This window comes from Perca flavescens, chromosome 13 (assembly GCF_004354835.1).
Source record: "Perca flavescens isolate YP-PL-M2 chromosome 13, PFLA_1.0, whole genome shotgun sequence".
Lineage (NCBI taxonomy): Eukaryota > Metazoa > Chordata > Actinopteri > Perciformes > Percidae > Perca > Perca flavescens.
Genome location: NC_041343.1, coordinates 19,591,931 through 19,613,378, shown reverse-complemented (window position 1 = coordinate 19,613,378; position 21,448 = coordinate 19,591,931). Strand labels below are relative to the sequence as shown.

At 40.3% G+C, this 21,448-nt stretch overlaps 2 protein-coding genes across 7 annotated transcripts in view; both read right to left on the bottom strand.

The window, feature by feature from the left end:
- The window catches only part of crebrf (creb3 regulatory factor), a 34,623-nt gene extending 26,003 nt beyond the window's left edge, over positions 1 to 8,620 (bottom strand). For 3 of the 4 annotated variants that reach the window (XM_028595441.1, XM_028595444.1, XM_028595443.1), the window contains exon 1: positions 8,444 to 8,620. The gene's annotated coding sequence lies outside the window, so the exon portion shown is untranslated. Of the gene's footprint in view, positions 1 to 7,657; positions 7,734 to 8,443 lie in introns of those variants that run through there. The other variant, XM_028595442.1, reaches the window with a different exon arrangement.
- Positions 8,621 to 12,017: 3,397 nt separating this feature from the next.
- On the bottom strand, positions 12,018 to 21,425 carry pcyox1l (prenylcysteine oxidase 1 like). Of its 3 annotated transcripts, XM_028594692.1 has the most exons (9): positions 21,235 to 21,425; positions 19,845 to 19,966; positions 18,445 to 18,651; positions 17,505 to 17,679; positions 16,111 to 16,318; positions 15,883 to 15,970; positions 15,627 to 15,767; positions 14,513 to 14,924; positions 12,018 to 13,971 (listed from the first exon to the last, which is right to left on the bottom strand). In XM_028594692.1, exons 1-9 carry the CDS (start codon positions 21,315 to 21,317, stop codon positions 13,722 to 13,724), a joined length of 1,686 nt encoding a protein of 561 aa, XP_028450493.1. In that variant the 5' UTR covers positions 21,318 to 21,425; the 3' UTR covers positions 12,018 to 13,721. The 3 variants fall into 3 exon arrangements, with proteins under 3 accessions (XP_028450493.1, XP_028450494.1, XP_028450495.1); XM_028594693.1 differs by lacking the exon at positions 15,883 to 15,970 and having other exon boundaries at positions 16,107 to 16,318; XM_028594694.1 differs by lacking the exon at positions 21,235 to 21,425 and having other exon boundaries at positions 19,845 to 20,307.
- Between the last annotated feature and the right edge of the window lie 23 nt (positions 21,426 to 21,448).

Here is a 21,448-nt window from a genome sequence, read left to right as displayed (position 1 = left end):
TACAGTAATTGCTTTTTGCAATTTTATCATCCAATAAAAAAACCTTGAAAGAGAATTGACCAGATGAAATTTACATGCACACCTCACTGAAAAACAGGTGGGACAGAAATGGGTTGCAACAAAAAGTTGTAGGAGCTAGCAGGCTAACCAACAGCATTTAGAATTATTAACACTTTCATCCTTTTTCCTATTATTTATTGTCAATGTCCTTCCATGCACTGTCTCTCTCTGCTGCTTGCTTTATCTCATGTCAGCTGCATAAACAATCTTTAAATCCCACCCTCTCTTAACATTGGCAGACAGACACTGGAGAGCACTGCCCTCTATACACTGAAATGGGGAGTGGATTTCAGTTGCTAGGTCGCTAATGGACTGCAGATGCAAACAGGTCACTTTAGTACAGTTTAAATGCAACTGAAACTAAGTAGAAAAATACCCTTTTCATTACTTAAAGGTTTGACTTAACAATAACAACAGCCATGCCTTTGTTTGTCAGATAAATACTTTCTTTATCTTTAAAAGGAACACATCATGGGAAACACTGTCCCAGTGCTTCTAAAAATGCAGAACTGTTGCCTAGAGGCCTCCCTCTGTTTACTGATAACTTCTGAATGGGAGGATGGGCCTTCTGTCTCCACCTCTAGAGCGGGACCTAAAGTCAACACAGCACTGGGCCATGCGAGTCTACTGTAATCTCATCTTTCCTCCTGTGTCCCTTTTGTCCACTTCTGCGTTCATAGATTTAAAACCTAAATATACTCTGTTGCTGGGCATGTATAAAGAAGGATCGTTAGTGGGTTAGCCAACTATCTTTGGGCTTGACTAAGGCCTGGCTTACTTTTAACCAGGGTAGATCATCATGGTAATCTTTGCTACATGGGTAACCTGCACCAGGGCAAGTTAAAGATGCCAGTATACTCCATCAGAACCGCTTGTTAAGTGGTCAAACAGCTTCGGAAACCCGTTCCCCCCACACATTTCCAACATTGGATTAGGGGGAGCTGTAATCTAACCATTTCTGTTACATTTCGAAACACAAAATCAGACATTTACGACCACTGGACAATGTGATTGATCAGCTGAGAGAGAGGTGCTAGGGTTTATACCTTGCGCTGTAGCTCTTCTTTTTTTTTTTTTTCCCTCGACAAAATTATTTCTTTCACTTTTCATGTAAACAACTCTGTGCAACACTATGAATGCCCTCCAGGAGAGACTGTCTGAAAATGTGCACCATTGTCCCCATATTTAAACAATATTGCATCTGCCCATCTCAATGACATACAGCTTTTCACTCCACCTTCGAGTGCGGTCCTTCTGAACAACTACAGTATAAACACTTTTGCAACATGATTGGACAACACGTCGTACAAAGTAGTTCTGATCAAGCATAACACATCCCTTACTTTAGAGAAACAGATCAGAAACTGTCAATGGCCCGAAAACTGACCAATCAGATCACTGGAAAAAAATCCTTTTAAAGGATCCAGATCATGGATGTATTACAACAGTTGGATACAGCGCTGGAGCTCAGCCTTGCTGCCAATTTGTCCAAGTAGCAATACTGCAACAAAACAACAAAAATCCCCCTCCAGCCCAGAAGGATTTTTCCAAACACCACCATTATAAAAGATAGGTCTGTTAAACGTTTGGTAGGACACCTGAAACTGCAAACATGGTAAAAAAAATTACTCTCTGTATTATGAATTTTGAATCCATGGAGGTTTTATATTTGTTAAACTTTCCCAGAGCCTAGAAACGCCTATGGGCCAAGCGACAACACGCAGCAATAATAATGTGCATGTGCGGTTGACATCATAACACAGAAGTAAAGTGAATGGGTTCAATCTTTGGAGTCCAGTATCCAGTAGTTTACATTATACATCCATGATGTCGACAAGGACAAAAGTCCTGAGCTTCCAATAAGTAGTAGAGCAACAAACATTTTATAGGTCTGTAAAATCAATCCTAACTACCATGATAATTAAGGCAGAGATAGAAGAAACATTTTTCAAAACCAAAAGGCTCTGGAAGTGCACTCAGTAATGAGTCCATTAATCCCTATAGGAAACACCAGCCCAGGCAGGCTCCAGAAATCCCCTGTGCCATGCAGCAATTAGTCTCCCCAGTCGGTCACTGTGAAAGAACTTTATTCAAGTAGACCTCACCTGTTGTGTGCGTAGATGACAGAAATTAAGTGTAAAACAGAGAGACTATTCCATATAATGGTATACCTAGGGAATGACTTAAGCGATTAATCTATTATCAAAATAGATGCTGATTATTATTTTATTAATCGACTAATTGATTATTTGACTAATCGTTTAAGCTCCAATATGAAGTAAGAAAATAGAGTGTTGTTGCATAGGCAGACGTGGGGCGTCTGATAATGAATGAATGAGTAAATATTTGTCTGCATGTACTCTTCCTTGTCCCTTAGTCCAATCAACATACCGAACCAGCAGGTCCATTAGCAAAGCGTACAGGAGCTCTCCGTCTACCCAGTAGCTGCCACAAGTTGTTGAGAGAATAAGCTTCTGAGTAATTTGGTGTGGACTACAATCCCTGCCCCCAATATTACATTACATGTCATTTAGCTGGCGCTTTTATCCAAAGCGACTTACAATTGCTACATATCAGAGGTTGCACGCCCCTGGAGCAACTAGGGGTTAAGTGTCTTGCTCAGGGACACATTGGTTGATGTATCGCAGTGGGAATCAAACCCAGATCTCCCACCTCAAAGGCATGTGTCATTTCCACTGCGCCATCAACACCAATATATGTTCGGAAAGCACCGACTTTTCTGAACCAAACTGCCTCCCCACTTTCGTTCAGAGAGCATCTTATTTGCTCTGCATACATTAAGCTTAACCTTAATTTCATTTTTATTAATCACTTCCACTCTTATCTCATTCTCTGCTTGTTTGTTGTTTGCTCTCACCTTCCTGCACCACCAACCAACTGTGACACATGGACTGACCTTTGGGCCCTTTACTGCTTTTGCATAGAAAAAACACTGAGAACCTGCGTGGAGACATGACCACTGCCGTGAACAGCTGACAAACAATAGTACACCAATCCCACTCCTCTGAGGCCAGGGAGACGTCACTTCCTCTCACGGGGTGCTGACTGACTCAAATTAACTTCTCACCCATGAGCTCTGTCCCCCGTGTGTACACATTTTGCATCGAGACAGGAAGTACCAGAAAAACACAGCGGTACACATATATGAGTACAACTCAATTGTAAAAGCAACATCTTTACAAACAACAAAGCACATGCAAGCACACAAGTCTAAGCACATAAATATCGTGTACACACATACTTAATGACCAACAGTATAGCTGGAAGCTCAGCCTCTGAAATACAAAATGTGATTATTATCATATCTCAATCTGTGGTCCCTTGCAGTGCAGTTGTGTCTGGTGTTAGTAACAGAATGAGGAAACATATGGCCTGAACACAATAGTAACGCCACCATTGATTTAGACTATTTGCTATCACAGGAGGAAAGCCTGCGTGTACAAACAGGGATTGTACAAACAAGTCACAAGGCTCCTCACCTCTCCAGGCAAAGCTGCACTGAAGATTTTCCAGTAGCAGAATTTATTATAATCCAACTCACTGCTTAGTAACTGACATGGACTGTGATGTAGAGCTGGATATTTATGACCAAGCCTCACAGCCCCCAAAAGAATCAAGCTGAATGTCTCTCTGAGGCTTTGGTCAGACAGAGTTTGGTGATGAAAACTGCTAGCTTATACGTATTCCTGGGATTTTGCATGGTTTAGGGTCACAACAGTCCAACTTTTGGGCTTAGGTCAGGGTTAAAAATTTCAGATAAACCTTATACATAGAGTATTGTTCGCTAAAGAAAGACAAAAAAAACTGAAAAAGACAGAAGTTGCTCAACAGAATTTTTGCAGCATCATGTTCACATCTCAGAAGTGCATAGGGGATAGACTATTTTAGTTTAGTCTGAAATAAGGGCCGGCTTTCGCCCATCCAGTACATGGATGGGCACTACCCTCACTCTCAATAATTTGATTTTGATGTACTGTGGCTGCATGACTCTTGATGGCTGCAGCTCACATGTTGGATATATCAAATGTCTTTTTAAACAATTTACAAAATTGTTTTTGTTCTCTATAGCACCCCATGACAACTAACTTTGACATGTGGGGTCCCGTACAATCTCTCTACAAATGTGCAATTTCCTGTGTCGATGTCAGGTTCACACATGCAACAGTTTACGATAAGTTCAAATCAGAACAGCTCGGTCTTCTATGCAGCATCAGCTGGGTTCGCAGTATTATCGGATAGAATAAAATGTGTTTTGCTAAGCTTATATCAGTGGATTAATGAATGAATCAAGTGACAGAAAGAAAAGTGAATGCAAAGTTGATAATTATATATTTTACAAATCATTAATTGAAATTAATCGAGTAAAAGAAACTTTGCTGGTTAAAGCTGACAAATGTGACGTGAAGTTTCATATTATAAATTTGGGGGTTTGGGTAGCTTGCTTATGTAAGCATTTTAAGAAATTACCAGCTACTGAACGTTTCCTCCCCTCTTTGGCAGGTCTGAACGAAAAGAGGAGCTTAGTGGTGACTGTGCTTATATAGCTCCACTATCATGCAAACAGCTCACATTCTCCACCTCACAACATTGGACGTGATCCAAGTAGGCCAATCAGTAGTGTCTTATCTGGGATGAGTTGCCTACTGATACCAGTCAGCCCCTGATTCCTTACAAGATAACAGCAAGAGATTCCAGCCTGCTGTTTGCTAAATGTGAAAGAAGCTCTGCAAACATCATGAAAGGTCATTAATCCACAACTCCTAAATGTGTGTGTACAGTGTGGCAACAGACATACAAAATATGGATGCTCACTAACAGCCAGTTGTGCTTAAAGGTCGGGACTTTTAAAGATTAATTTATATGAGGAGTATAAGCAGGCCGGATACATTAGGACTAGTTTTTCAATATTATAGACTATGTATCGATAGTGTATTGACTTTCAGTGGAATCGTACTGTGACATATGATCACAGCATCATCTTTCTACAAAGAAAATGTTTAATGATTTATTAGGTCCCAGAAGTCAGTCGGCAAAAGCCCCATTGAAATTGCTATGTTTAGGCTACTATTATTCTCTGAAATGAAAATTTGCATTTCTGAGAAGCATAAGGTGCTTGAAAATGCACCAAAATTTGCTCACACATCAGAACTGGTAATTTTGTTTTTATAGGTTATGGGTTTCGTGCTCGGGTCTGACAAAATAGCTCAACCTACGCCCTCTACAACTTTTTAAGTTGAACGTAGACTAGTAAAAATTGGTAGGCATATGTAACGTGTGACGTACAAAAAAAAAAAAAACTCTTGGAGGTATACCCTAAACCCAACAGGAAGTCAGTCATTTTGAAAATACGGTACAATTTTAGGGCTTTTTTTCACAATTTTCAGCCACTGTACTTTAACGAACTCCTACAGATTTAACCTAATCGACTTCAAATTTTTTCAGTGCAATCTAAAGAGCTTAACAAGGAAAATGTATTAAAAAAAGTTAAATTTTTTTGCTTGAACGGCGCTGCCGTGGCAGCCATTTTGTGCGTTTTGCCATGAAACAAAGTTATTGTTACTCCAATGTCTATTGTCAATATTTGCGAAATTTCTCATTCTTGATAAGAGTCCAGGCCTGAGGACATATTCATGCCAATATTGACTCATAGTCATAGCGCCACCTGCTGGCAACAGGAAGTCAGCCTTATATGACAAACATCATCAGATTCACATGAAATTTACAATGTGTGGTTTGCACTTGATCAAAATGGATTTCTCTTGCCACCCCCTATACATTAGCCATGTCCACTTTAATAACGGATTAAACGTTTAACATAGACTCTTGTTGGAGGCATCATTGCACTCAGTACAGAGTTCCTTTTTCATGCTGATGGTTTGGCCCTCCCTCTATACTTTAGTCACACCCCACCTGAATTTTACAGCTCAGACCAATGAGTTTCCCTCCCTGGGGTTTAGCATTTGTGAAAAAGAATATGTCACAATTGATAGGTATTCTTTACTTCAGATGTCTAGTTCTAGTCCACAGCAGCTCTGTAACAACTACAGCCCCCCTTTGGGGGGACACAGAGACATTTCAATGGGAATGCACATGACAAGAGGATAAAGTGTTGATTGAAAAACTGAACAGACCTTTTTCACAGCAGACATTTTGACTTTGTCAAAAACAGGTGTAACCAATACCATAGATAATTGCGGTTCTGCATTGCAATCATTTCTTAAACTGAGCCATTGTTATGTTTTTAGCCACACCTTTGCCTTTCCTGAACAAGGTAAATCAATCTGATTCAGTTGGAAACAATAGAGTTAAGTACAGTTAAGATAAAAGAAAAACGTTACTGCTAATGCTCATCAAAGAAACAGGTCAGTCAAATCAAAACGTCAATGAAGAAGTCTATCTTTATCTCAGATTCACTGCCAATATAACAGAAGAGCCTTGTGTGCAAAATAGTTTGATGCATTTAACTTTCACTTTTCATGTAAAGAAGAAACATTGATTATGTTATCTTAATAAAATTAAACACAGCTCTTTTTGTTATCTCCCAGTTTAGAATCCTCTGCTGTAGCCACACAAGCACATGGTTGATGAATGTGATGATTTGACATGTGTTGTACCAGCCCATGTGTTCATGGTATACAAATGATTTTTTCTTTATCCCACAGACCCGCACTGTTACACAAGCTACAGTATAGTATAACCAGCTCTACTACAGACACTGCAACTGCTGATGAAAGCACAATGACCTTTGCAGTTTCCCAAAACCTTATATTAACACCCACAATGGCAGTAGAAAAACACAAAATACCACACAAAAAAAAAGGTATGAAACAGTAGTAGAACAAAAATTATGTTGAGTATTTTAAATCAATCTCCAAAAAAACATTGAAAATTACATCCATACATCTTTGTGCTGGATTCACTTGTTTTGAAGAGGCACAGTCTGAAAGCACAATCGTCTTCACAACATCCTCATCATCATTTAACAGGCAGGAATAAATTGCAAATGACCTATTATAAACACCAATAAAGCCATAAATGTCACCAGTATCCCCACAGCCTCTGCACTCATCACAGATCCTCAGCAAAGCAAAACAAAACTCAACCTATCCCATTGCGCCAACACCCACGTAATCCTTAATCCTTATGGGTCGAGCAAAAATGAAGTCCCGCCTCCAGGCGTGCCTGAATGGTCTGTCATGACTGTCAATCCGAGAAGCTTCTACATACTAAACAGCCCGTTTCAGTCTAGGTTGAGGCAGAAGATAAACAAGTTGGAGGCCTGCATGCCCGTAGCCTTGATAGCTATATTTAAAAAGACATTTAAAGTCAAATCTACCATAAAAACCTGAACAAAACACAGGATTATGCGTCAATCCGTAACATGTGTTAGTGTTTATAACGTTACTTAAGAAGAAACACCAAATCAAACGTTTATCTGCCGAAATCGGTTGATACAAATATACAGCATATTGTTTAGGTGATAATCCAAACTAATCTATTATCCCGAAGAAACCTTTACTTAAGATATCTCCTCAGTGGAAACATAAATCTAATTCGGGTGTATTATTTAACTTACATCACATAGAAATTTCTAGCTGTGTCGAGTTCTTTTTTTCTCTCCAGCAGCAGTGGATGTTTCTGTTGGGGGGGCGTGTCCCTACAGAGAGCTCGGGCTGCCTGCAAAAAGTCTGTGTTGGGCTTTTAACACAGGCGTTTTAAACAAACACAGCTAAATACTGTTAAATGATGTTCTACTAAACATATATCAATGACACATCAAATAGCTATAACCTATAACTGTAAGAGGTGCAGCATTCTTTATAGTTTAAAAGTAGAGTACAAGCCGATCTTTTTACGTGCAGATTTTAACCATTCTGACCCCGAGTCAGACATGTAACCCAACTTCTGAACAAACTGACCAATTAATAAAACGAGGAGATAATTATAAGCAAAATCGGTGGAATATATTTTTGGACAGGGTTAACGTAAGAGCTAAATGGCATTTGACAGTGACAGAAATGTGTCACAGCTCACCATTCAGCGTTAGCTAGCTACATTTCTACACTTCCTGCAAGAGCTCGATAAACTGCAATGCACAATAAGAGACACGTTAAGCGTATTTGTTGTCCCAAACTGTGGTTTTTAATGCGGAACTGACGAATCTTGCTGCCCTTTCACCTGCAGCTCACAGCAGTATGGCCTCCGTCCGCCCCCTTCCTTATCCCAGCTGAAGCCCGATACACAACAACAACAACGTACCGTTAGCTTCAAAGCTATCCTTGGCTGCGAAGAAAACACACATATCCACAGTAACGTTACAGCAAAGTTACCACCAAAACGAAACAATAACGGTCCAACTCACTTTTAGGAAGCCCATGCATACATCTTGCTTCGTGTCGGACCTCGTGTATGTTCTGCTATTGGAGATAATATGGCCCTCTTTTCAATGGAGTCCACACGCTGTTACAGCTCTCTCGGGTTTGTTTTGTTTTTCTTCTTCCTGACGGGTTCCTGGAAAGCGCGTGACTGCCCACCACGTGGTGCGGCGCTGGGCCAATAGGAGCAGAGTCCGAAGCTGGGTGAAGTTTTATACAGTCGATGCTGAAAACCGTGAAAACCATATGTAACATTTCACCATTGTCAGTATAGACCTATGTAATATTGTAATAGAAAACTGAGATCCCGGTATCTAATTTAGATCATTTAGACCAAACATTTTTGGTGTCTCAAAACGTTTTTTGTTTGTTTGTTTTTTTCATTTGATTAAGTTAGCTATTCAGTTGTTTTCTGTACATTGTATTCCTACATGGAGGTATGAATGCTGTTTTAAACCATTTCCCACTCTGCAAGGAATACAGTTCTGGTGGGGAAATACAAAATCACAATTTGACTTAACTTTATTGCATTTTTAAATGTTTAAAGGTACCCTGTGGACTGGAGTTTTTGACCACTACAGTTGCACTCTGGAGCAAGTGTTTTTGCAAGTTGGTCCCTTTTTGTTTATATATATATATATATATATATATATATATATATATATATATATATATACATACATATATATATATTTGGGAGGTACAGAAATGTAATGTGAAGCACGCTAATGGTGATATTGTTGATCTCCTACCAATAATTCAAACTAAAACTGTTTGCCTAACCAAGATAAACCTACAGTCCACCAAAAGAACACAATTTAAACCTAAACTAAATCTAGCAATGACCCAGATCCAGTAACTAAGTCACATAGATGACCAAGAACAAGAACAAGGTTTTTCCTTATTTTAACAACTTTGTGAACATATAACAACACCAAAGGTTACATTGCATTTTTCCTTAACATATAACATTACGTCCCACCAGTGGAAAACTGTTAAAAGACAAGTAAAAGCAATAACCTGTCTGATTCCCATAAACTGACCAATAGTGTCTCCTTTGAGCTCAGTCCAAATAAAATTACCTCTAAGCAGCTGTTCTTGGCAGCCATGCCCTACTTTCACTGGAAAGAGAAACTGACTCCATCAATTACCAAGTGTGACAACATAAGACAAACAATATAATATATAATAATATACAAACAAATAAAATACATTAATTTTTTAACAAAATAGTTGTGGTCTGAGTTTAAGCTTTTAGAGAAAGAAATGTCACAGAGAAAGAGACATCACTACACTTTCATTTTCAGTATTACTCAGGATACATGAACATTAACACAGTACTGGGTGTGAGAGTTGCCTTCAGGCCAAACAGCCACAGCAGAGCCAGTGTACAAAATAACAGCACAAGATGCAGGGGAACTCTCAGAGTAACCTACAGCCTCCATTCTGCGGCTGACAGAGTGAGAGGCTGGATCTTTATAAACTACCATTGGATCTATTTATCTTTGCAGGTCAGTTAAAGCTGGCGGCAGCAGCAACACAGCAGCTTACAGGCTTCTACTGCGTTGATCTAAAACAGTCTCTGAGTATACAGATCACACACACATCAAATGGCCTGCAGAGAGCTCTGCCAGGTTGGCAAAAGATGGGAGAGGATCAGATAGAAGAGAATGGGATGAAATATGGAGTGTGTTTGTTCTGGGGAATTTGTGAGCTTATACTTAAATGAGACCTGTTTTTCAATTCAACAGTATTGTTTTAATTAAAACTCAGTTTTAGTGACTTTCATGCAGGACACACAACTTGATGTGTTATGTATTATTTAACCCTCTGGAGTCTAGGTTACTTTTGGTTAATGTTTGCTTACTTTTCCATGCATCCATCCATCTTCATCCGCTTATCCAGGGTCGGCCCATGATGGCAGCAGCTCCAGAAGGGGACCCCAAGCTCCCCTTTCCTGAGCCACATTACTCGGCTCTAACTGGGGGATCCCGAGGCGTTCCCAGGCCAGTGTGGAGATATAATCTCTGCACCTGGTCCTGGGTCTTCCCCGAGGCCTCCTCCCAGCTGGACGTGCATGGAACGCCTCCCATAGGTAGGAGCCCAGGGGGCATCCTTATCATATGCCTGAACCATCTCAGCTGGATCCTTTCGATGCAAGGTAGCAGCGGCTCTAATCCGAGTTCCTTACAGATGACCAATCTTCTCACCCTATCTTCGAGGGAGACGCCAGCCAACCTCTTGAGAAAACCCAAGCCATTTCTGCCGCTTGTACCCGTGATCTAGTTCTTTTGGTCATGACTTTCATGAATTCTGTCTGACTTATATCCTTTTGCTAGGACTTTTACTTGTAAGAGAGTATTTTAGTTGTTTTGCTACTTTTACTTAAGTAAGTACACCACTGCAACAGTTTGACTGTGGTGACTGTATGATAGCTCATCATCAATGTACAGTAGAGGGACGTAAAAGGAGCATAAGTGATCCATGTTGTACCAAATTGAATCATGAGTCTTGGGACACTTTGTGTTGAATGTTCCCTTTTGATTATAATATCAGCATTGTGATTGTGCTCTTGCTGCTGGGAAGCCAAGGAGGAGACATAGGACCCATTATAGACTACAGTGTAGTAAACAGACTACTGGGGAGAGGAGGATATGCTTTGTTGATGGTTTCTACTTCCTTGAAAGTTTTATAATCTTGATTATGAACACAGTACATTGTATCATCCTGGAATGGCTCCTTTTCAAACACTTTACAGGAAAATTCAGAATATACTGTATTTCAGAGTTTAAATCATCATATGATGAAACAATCTTTCTCCACTAAAAGCAGAGTGAACTTTATTTTTGGTCTTTGACACAACATAGTTGGTTATCTAGATTCTCGAGGACAGCAACAGGATCTCAGACAATTTACTTGAGATATATGGCCACTCATTCAGTTTCAGGGCATAGAGACTGAAATAAATAATGTAATGTGTAAATTAGGCAGATTTAGGATCTTATAATTGCAGGCCAGTATGAAAACTTCCATCACAGTGACAACGCTGCAGCATGTACATTAAACTGCATGAATCTGATTCATAAATCTGTAAACTAACATTTTTAAACTATTCACTGGAACAAATGTGGCAGGAGTTTACGGGCAGGCAACCACCTACAATAGATGTCCTGTTAGTGACATATCACTTTCCTTTTTCTTCCCATTCCAGTAGAAGAAAATTCAACTTCAAATGACCTAACACCAACAGAGTGAAATCAAGCAAGAAAACAGATTTTGTTCAGTGCTCACTCAGGAAGTTTTTCAACAAGACAATTTTCTGCCCAGAGTTTTTAGTTATTCTTACAAACAAACAAAAAATTACAGCAAACCTTCCAATACTTTCAACACTCTACTATCAGCAGCCAGAATAGTGAACATCTTTCAGCATAAACCGCTGCATTATTTTGTTTATCGGGCAGATGAAAAATGTTGATACATGCTGTACTTAGCAGAAAGTTAAGTTTGTAAAGCAGCAAAGGATACGTGTGACAAAATAATCTTTACTCAAAGTCTCCCTCCTCGTTTTTGTCTCAACTTTTAATCCCATCTCACGACCTTCATTAATGGATGGAGCTTCCTCAGTGAGATGCCATTGAACACTTTGCAAAAAGCGAATCTTGATTTGGGATTCTTTTGTCAGCCCACAAGATGGTTCCATACAATAATATGCATTGTGTGCATTTGCATTCTGTTTTTGTTTTACAGAATATCATAAAGGTATTGCGACAAGAATTTGACTGTTTTATGTACAGAAGCTGCGGCTCAGTGAAAACTGAATAATAAAAAGAAAATAGATAAACAATCTTCATTGTGGCATTTTGAAAGTTTTTAGTTGACAACAGTTAAATTAAGTTTTTCTGAGAACAGAAATCCACTTCAGTCCAAATCCACTGTTATAAATTAAAAAAAGGAATAAAACAAGGATTATCTCCAAGTCTTATGAGGATAATCAACAGTCAGTTTTCTTATGTCACACCATCCTTTTAGCACTTGCCATTACTGTAAGTGAATGTCCAACTCTATCTTCACGTGTTTTTCCGAGATTATTGTGCTTATTATAAAAAAGCAGGATGCAGGGGGAGGGGTGTGTGTGTCATCATCACCACCAGCAGTTCCACAGATCTGTCCTTTGCTTTCATTTGGTCCAGTGTGAAAGCCTGTTGGCTCCGTTCCCCGAAAAAAATTCTTTCTGCTGGATTATGCAACAAAAGCAGCAGGAAGGGGAGATAATGAAACAGTCTGATGAAAGGGGCAATAGAGCATAGCACCAGTGGCCACTACCATGAGTCACTGAATAATGATTTTATTATTTACAAAGATCTTTCTGAGATTATTTTAATGAGATCTCCTTGTGCAGTTCGGGCCAATAATAAGTCCATTGACAGTCCTTAAAAGTATAGACAATCATAGCAGTGCTGCAGTTGTTTTTGATTATATGACAGAGGGCTGGTTTATGTGCCTAAAGGCAGTTAAATCAATGACCTGGCGCATATCTCACAGCTGTCACAGCACAGTCAAAAAGCAGCCATTTAGAAGAGTCTCATTCATGCTCTCAATCTTGATTCCAAGAGTGTTTTCTTGACTTGGACACAAGATTTTTTATTTACACAGAGCAGCACCAGTAACCTTAGACTAGTACCCATATTAACTGGTGTTGATTCACACTACCAGCAACCCAATAAAACAGTGTCTCCTAGCAGTCCATTCACTTCCTACTAAGACTAATATTATTATAAGGGGTTTTCCACGGTTGCTTGGTTTCCTTATTTCTTGGCAAAGAAAAGCTGCCTGCAGCTGGATTTTTGGTTGAAACCACTAATTAGCATTAGCAATCACTCCTCAACCAATACTGAAAAATGTTTCATATATCTGCATATCTTGTCTCGGGCAGCGAAATCACATGGCCTTTGGACAGTTGCACAGTACCACAGTTGTCTACTGTATAGTGGTGCAATTAAAATTAGTTTTAGACTTGATTTGACTTTGATAGGGTTTTTCTGTTGTATGTTTAAGTTTATTTAAGATAAGGCAGGGTCAGATTATGTTCAACATATGTATCATTGATTCAGTGTATTAGATGTATGTAGTAATAGATTACTTGTCTCTATATACACTTTGTAACTGGAGACTTCTCACAAGTCAAACTGTAAAATGTAGTACCCCAATACAGGCATTTTACTGCACATCAGCTTAGTGATGCGATAAGGCTTTCAGTTGACCAGGTCAAAGTTCAGTCTTGATTCTGTGCATAAGATCTTTCTGGTCCACCATGTCCGTCTGTCTGTTCCAGCGGTGGTAAGCCAGCAGGGCGATGTTCTTGGCCGCCACTGAGCTCATCTCCATGGCGCTGCCGGCCAACTCGATGCCATTGAGGTAGTAGAGATTGGGGTGGAGCTCCACAGGCGGCAGTCCCTGGCTACTGCCGTAACAAGGGTAGGCCTGCCACTCTGTCACCTGAACTGAGTAGTATGACCTGAGATTAAGAGGTACAGTAAAGGATGAAAGTTGGTTTTATGCTTTTATGAAAAATTACGATAAGGTCATCATGTTTAATAAACTTTGCATGGCTGTTATGAATGAGTAATCGTCAGCTTTTTAGCTTCACTATCAACTAACTATCAACCACTGAATAGATTGCAGATTTTGGTCCCCTCAGGAATAATTGTAACAACTTTGGTGATCCCATATTTTTCATGTAGCGTAATGATCAGGTCAAAATTTCACTTCGTTAATCACCAAACTAAGCAAACTAATGCCATTCCCATTAGCCTCAGCTGTACTCTGTGTTTTGTGATAGTAAATTGAATATAACTTGGGGTTTGGATAGTTGGTCAGACAAAAGAAGCAATTTAAATATGTCAACTTGGGGAATTACGATGGGCATTTTTCACTATTTTCTGCATCAATTAATTAATAATAAAAGATAATCACCAAATGATGTAATAATGAAAATAATAGTTAGTTGCAGCCCTAGTTAATACCAGGATTACTTTGCCAGAAAGGAAGTGGCTGACCTGAACAGTGTTTTGAGATGAGCCTTTTCCAGGGGTTGTGGCGAGAACACTTTATAGACTCCGGCCTCTTGTGGCTGCTTACGTCGAAAGCCTGTCGAGATGTTGACGGGACAAACGCTTGCCACGCTGTTGAAAAACAGATCAGGCGTCTCAGTTGTCAAAACGCTGGCAAAGGGGAAGAGGCGAGGGTCCGGGAAACCAAAGAAAGAAGTGTTTAGGTAACCATGGACAATGGTTGCAACAGTGCTGTGATAATTGCCAGGGAGCTCATCAAAAGGAGGAGTGAAACCGTGGAACTGGACTCCAGACCTGACACTGGCCTGGAGGGGCGTCGCCAACACTACAATGTCATACAGCTCTGATCTCGTCTCTGATGCTGTGGTGAAGCTCAGCTGGTACTGGGGCTCCTCCCCTGTCAGGAAAATACACACAATCAATGTCAACACTGTACAACATGAATCAGATACAAATTCATCTACATCAGTCCCCTAGTATCTGCTGGCAGATATAATCTAGAAACATCCAGCACATTTCTCATGTCTCCAGATGCCAACATGCAAATGTCCACCTACTACACGATAAACATGCATTTCTTTGACAGGACAAGGTTTCTTTCTTTGAAATTACCTTTCTGGAAAATTCAAAGAATGGGATGCAAACCAAATAAATTCAAATACTGTAAATGGTTTTCAAAGAAGAATATTGCAGTGCTATCACTTCAGTGGTGTTTAAATGTCTACAGTAAGTATACTGTATAGTAGTGGTTACATTTCATAATGAGGTATTCAGTTGCTATACAAGTCAAATCATCATGGCCTTTCTTTACTTCAATACTTGTGTCGGCCCCAGTTATGCCACTTTTTAATGATGTATATACCCGAAACGTCCCAGTTTGTAAAATACTAATATAAGGAAGAACCTAGCATCAAGTTCAGTTTGCCCCAGGTTAAGAGTTGTTAGGTTCCTGCCGTGCAAAAAAGGCTAATATTCTGCTTTAGGATCAGTCCTGTGGACTGTATTACTACTGTCACTTACTAAAAAGCCTTGTAAAACTGAATTAAAATTAATTAGTAGCTTGACATGATCCCATTCAGCCAACATCAGGGTAAAGTACCGGAGTAGATGGGCGAGATGGAGTTGACTTGTGCTTGCAGCAGGTTGGCGTTGGCCATCTTCAGCAGGCCAGAACACACCAGCTTGTTGCCTCCTTCCACCGCCCACAGGTTGTTCTGGGCACCAGCTAACGATACAGCGCCTGTAACACATACACGCACGCTCACTCACAACAGTGCCAAGTGATATAAACCAATTATCAGATGCTCACATATTTTCTTGTTCTCTTGCTCCCAGAGGCCACCACCTCCTCTCACCTTGCTTCCCTCTCTTCTTCTCTCGACTCCCTGCTCCACCCTTCCTCGTCTCCTGTATCTCTTTTCTTTTCCCTTCCTCTCTCCTGACCTACATCAATGGGGACGTAGATGTTCAGCTCATAACTAGCCCTAATTTCAGCCCTGCAGCCTTCCTCTTCCCTGTCTCTTTCCTAGTCATACCCTCCCGCCCCCCCCCTCCTCTACTGCTCATTTTTTCATCTGACCTACAAAGGCGGGGATGCTGACGTTCTGGCCGTAGTTGACCCTCATGATGGGCTCAATGACCTCGTCGATGAAACGCTGCGACACACCCAGCTCCAGCAGCGAACTACAGAGCGGCCTCCGGGTCATGTTGATGAAGCCACTCCCCCCGAGAGAGTCCAGTAGTTCCTCCACTGAGCTGAAGGCGTAGCCGTGGGCCTGGTACTTGTAGATTCTGTAACACACACACACACACACACACACACACTTATGTCAGCGATTCAATATCTTGATGCATCACGATGCGTCAAATACATTTTTCTATTAAAGCCATGTAGGATATTTAATTCATAGCTTTTCAAGCTTCAAAAACAAAACATTCTGCAGTGCTCTAATACTAAATAAATTGGAGAGATACAACTACAGCACTGAGCACATGGCACTTCGTCAATGTGCAAAACATAACAGAATATGTAAGCAGAAAGGTTGTTAGGCCTACGTTAAATTGTAAACAGAAATAATTGATTACGGCCCGGACGATTATCGATGCAGCATCGTCCATGTCCACGATTTGATGCATCGATTATTTGATTAATTTCAACACCTCTACTGTGCAACAAAAAAACAACCCTGAGAGACGGACAAAGGGATATGCAGGCTCAAAGTTGTTGATTTAGAGAGAAGCGCAAGAAAGACTAAGTGATACATTAGATAAATCCCTTCCAGAGGAGGGAAATGGAGGTCAGTGAACGGTGTTGGGATAAAATGCAAATCTGAGCATGGTTCAGGTTTCAAACAGAACCGGAGTCAAAATAACAAAAAAACATTCTCAAAGACATCAATTCTAGTGTTTTATACTGTAATATCTGAATGAATTAAAGAAATTATAGGCAGATGGTTGTCGGTATTTATACAGACGTCATGCTTGCAAAGTAACACAACAAAGTTGAGGTTTACAGCTGCAGGTTTGGGAAATAATAAATAGCTCAGCATAGGCTTTACCCATTACCTGCCACACTGTGAAGCAGTGTTGTGCATTCCTTCTTTACCTGAAGTAATTGCCCCTACGGTCTATGATTCACTTTGTGATAGAGTGAAAACAATGGAGGCAAAAAGAAGGTTTCAACTTTGCTGGATCAGTAATGCTAATTTGTTTGGCATCATTGGATCAGCTCATGTTATCTTAGACCCCAGAAATAGGTGGGAGAAAACATGAAGCAGACCAGGCAGATCAATCACGTATCATTTGAAAGAGGTGCAGGTGTAAACTAAAGTGGGGCACCTCTAAGCACCTACAGAGACATGACACACATCTACAACAAAGGTATGAAGCTTTGACACGGGAACATAAATCAGGGTTCAGCTGCACCACAGCTACATTCTCCTGTCAAGCAAACAGGGCATTAACATTTCTGGCTCACCTCATGAATTTCTCCATAATTTCTTCCACCCACATCTGCAGGCGTATGAAGCTGATGCCGTAGCGCCACCACAGCCGGAACAGGTCCAGCAGGTACCAGTCTGTCTCCTCCAAGATCACCTCCTGGCCGTTAAACACCGCTGTCTTGCCCGCCACGCTGCGGCGATACTTTAAACCTTAAGATGTGGACACAAGATGACACAAAAGACAAACACAGATACACACAGGGAGGAACTTAATATTAAGGATTTGGATTAATGGAAAAAAATGTATATTAAAATATAGATATTTCTCACTTAGTATTTCAAAAACTGTGATTTGAATTTTTTTCTCTGAAACCAGCCGGAATTTGAGATCTACCCAAAATAAAGCATAATAACATGTGAACACTCATTTGGTGTGATTACTTTGGCAGGGCACTGGATACGGGATGCAGGACCACAATGATTGCAATGATTTGTCTTCCAGTTAGAGAGCCACACATGTGGCGCTGCTTATTAAACTCAAACCTTCAACCTTGCTTGACTGATGACCGCTCTTCCTGCTCAGCTTACATCTACTGGAGTCACAACATGAATCTCATCAAGCTACACACTTATCTTTTATCGCTGTTACACAGGATCTCTATGCTCTAGAGAAAGCGTACCTCATTTCAACAAGGAACATTTTTTTTTTAACTTGTAACACCAAACAGATGGAAGTCGCCTCTGTTGCTGTTTTTTAAGCCCAGCTCGTTTTAACTCACTTTTGACTATTAATATGCAAACCATGCATCCTTTCTGTTAAAAATAACTAGAAAAAGGGCACACAGAGACAAAATTAATTCTACGCAGAATAACATGAACACTTTTGTTCTCTCGGCCCTTTGTCTGTGTCTGTGTGTGCATGTGTGCGTGTGTGTGTGTGTGTGTGTGTGTGTGTGTGTGTGTGTGTAAACAAACCTAGCTGTTTGACAAACTCCTGCATGTGGAGGTTGAGGGAGTGAATGATAGAACCGCCAGACTCGTAGTCATTGTGATTGACGGTTACAGTGGCAAGACGGCCTCCGACCTCCCCCTTCTCAAACACATCCACCTGGACCTCAGGGCCAAAGTGCTGCCGCAAGAAATGGGCTGTGGCACTGCCTCCTATCCCCGCCCCGACCACCGCTGGAGCCCAGAGGAGCAGAAGAAAAAAAACTAACTACCTAACTTCAAGCACAAGATTCTAATACTGAAAAAACTACAGGACCTGTGGATAAAAAAACAAAACACAACTGCAACCTGTCACACATTTCTATCAGGCATGAAAAACTGGTGATCACCAGATGAAGGCAGACACAGAGAGGAAGTGTGAAATCAGAGCGTGGCTTGGGAGTGAAATGTGTTATAAAACTAATTACCATCAATCATACTGAATTGTTTGTATTATTTTAAGGCAGCTGGGCATTTAAACATATGGTAACATGTATATGTGTCTCAAATGGAAGAGGAATTAAACAAATCACAATTGGGTAATTCAAAAGTAATAATTTTTTCCTGTTATTTTGCAGCTTTTAGTGGTCTGTCAATCTCAAATATGAGATTTACTTTTTCTGTTTTGTACACTTAATATGTTTGGGTTTTATACTGTTGGTTGGAAAAGATAATAAAAATAGACATTAATTCCAATTCATGTTTTTTCTAACACATTTTGTAGCCTTATCTTTAAAGTTGTACTGCCCTTTGGTTACTTTAGGACTTGACCTGACTTTAAGTTGCAACTTGCAACACAAACAATCTTGTACCTTTGTCAAAAAAACTCAAAGTAGTTGCAAAATGTACATTTACAATTGGTGCAAACCAAGAGGATTTAATGCAATGCCTATGAAAAAACGTTAACTGCCATGAAACACCATCTATGGATAGGTATGTGTTGGTGAACTGGGTGAAAAAAAGGGTTGTGTAAAGATGAGACGAAAGAAAATCGAGTGCCTTTAAAAACACATTGCCATGTGCCTTTATCTTCATTAACGTTAGCTACATGAATGCAATCTTTGAATAAATGAGGCATCACTGGATCCCTTGTAAAGTCTTAGCATAGATTACAAAATATTAGCTAGCTAACTTACCTAGCTAGCTACCTGCATATATAGCTAGCTTCAATAGCCCACATTAATGCATGCATATCTAATAACCTAGCTAGCTAAATTAATTTCCAATTAACGTTACATGTCTGCTCATCATTAAAACACAATACAGGAGTTAACGTTAGCTAATGAACACTAACGGTTACATTATTATCTCTCAGTCAGGCTAGCTTTAACCATCTGAATGCGTGCTAAATTAAACAGCTGACAATGAGGTTTTAACACTTTTCTTGCCTATTTTAGAAGGCGGAGCTCCGTCGACATCAGCGGATCCCGCCGGGTCTCCGATAGCCGACCATGCTGACAGCACGACAACGATCAGCAGGAGAAGAGGGCAGCCCATAGCGGCACCGGAGCTGCGATAACGTTTAACCGGGAGGAGTGGAGGAGTGGAGGAGAGGAGGAGAGGAGGAGAGGAGGAGAGCGGGTGCAGTGCAGCGACAGTTAATACATTAGGTCAAAATGAGGTTCCTCATTTTCTCTTTCCTTAAGACGGGTAGTATGTTCAAAACAATGAAATGTACATGTCGATTAAGTAGCTAAATGAATAAGATTGCGTTTTAAATTGGATCGTAATACTGCACAAAAGATAGCTTTATTGTCATGACGATGCAGATCAATTCTCCAACCAACGGTCGCTATGGGCATAGGCTTTGGGTCGCTCACATAGACCATAGACAGTATACAATACGACATAGACAGGTCGCTGACATCCACGTCCGGAATGTCATCTGAACGCCTGGCTTGTTTCAACCAATCACAGCCGTCTGAGCAGCTCCGCGGCAGTGAGTCTACGTACTTGCTACAACTCAACTCAATATCGATATAGTAAACTCCGAAGGCAGTCGTCTGCGTCCACCTTGCCAACATAAGACCTGTGGCGTTAGTGCTCATTTTGTACATAACTTTATTGAATGAAATATTAAGCTTCGCTCCTGTGAGATGGGTGGGTTTTTGTTACGTTACATACAAAGCTAACTGGCTATAGTTAGCCTACATTAGCTAACGTTGCCGAGACAGTGGCAGTAGAGCTTCGGCGAGCTAACCAAGACAGTGTTATGGCCCTCTCGCCCACAATCAACCTCTGCTGCGAAAAACAATCAACCTGCAGTGATGTTTTGAAACTAACATATCGTAACTTTTCCCAGAAATCCTAGCAATTATTTTAAGGCATAAACCAACCATAATGGTACACTCAGGAGTAACCCTGCTGCTAACACGGGCTATTACATTAGCCTAAAATGATAACTATAGCCATACATATATATCACAGTAACACTGCAAAATTAAAGACCGACAAACAGATCCAACTAAAATCATGTTTTATTAAGTCAGCAGTTATATACAAACAATAAGGAAAGCTTAAAGGAATACGCCACCGGAATGCATGTCGAAATTCTAGCCGCGATGTTTCCCCGTTGGAATGAATGGCAAACAGAGCTATAGCTAGCTTCTCATAACGAGAGCTCTCCAGCTCACAAAAAATGATTAAATTGTAATCGGTCAAAAACGTTAGCTTTGTAAGACCGTAGAGTATGTGTTATATAAATGCCATGACGAAACGAAGGGACTAAGACAATGTGCACTGAGACAAAAATGCGTTTGCATTATCGGACCAGCTCACCAATCTGTCTTTCTGCCCCTGGTATGCGTACGCACCCTGTAATGTTTGTAAACAGGAAACCCGTCTATTGAAAGCAGCCACATTGGCTAATTTAAATATGATACAGCATAATTGTATCGTTGTCCACAAAAAATGTTTTAAGTTAGGGTTATTTTCAACATACAGATCAGAGCTTCCTTCAGTAATATTTACACAGTGTAAAGTGTATACATGT

What these genes read in the sequence shown, in the direction of transcription:
- pcyox1l (XM_028594692.1), bottom strand. Translation starts at nt 21,317, where the DNA reads ATGTGGCTGCTTTCAATAGACGGGTTTCCTGTTTACAAACATTACAGG. An exon ending in GAAGAAGAGAGGGAAGCAAG is followed by an intron (nt 15,768 to 15,882) that starts GTGAGAGGAGGT and finishes TATGTGTTACAG; the next exon opens with GCGCTGTATCGTTAGCTGGT. An exon ending in CATCTCGCCCATCTACTCCG is followed by an intron (nt 14,925 to 15,626) that starts GTACTTTACCCT and finishes TTTTCCTGACAG; the next exon opens with GGGAGGAGCCCCAGTACCAG.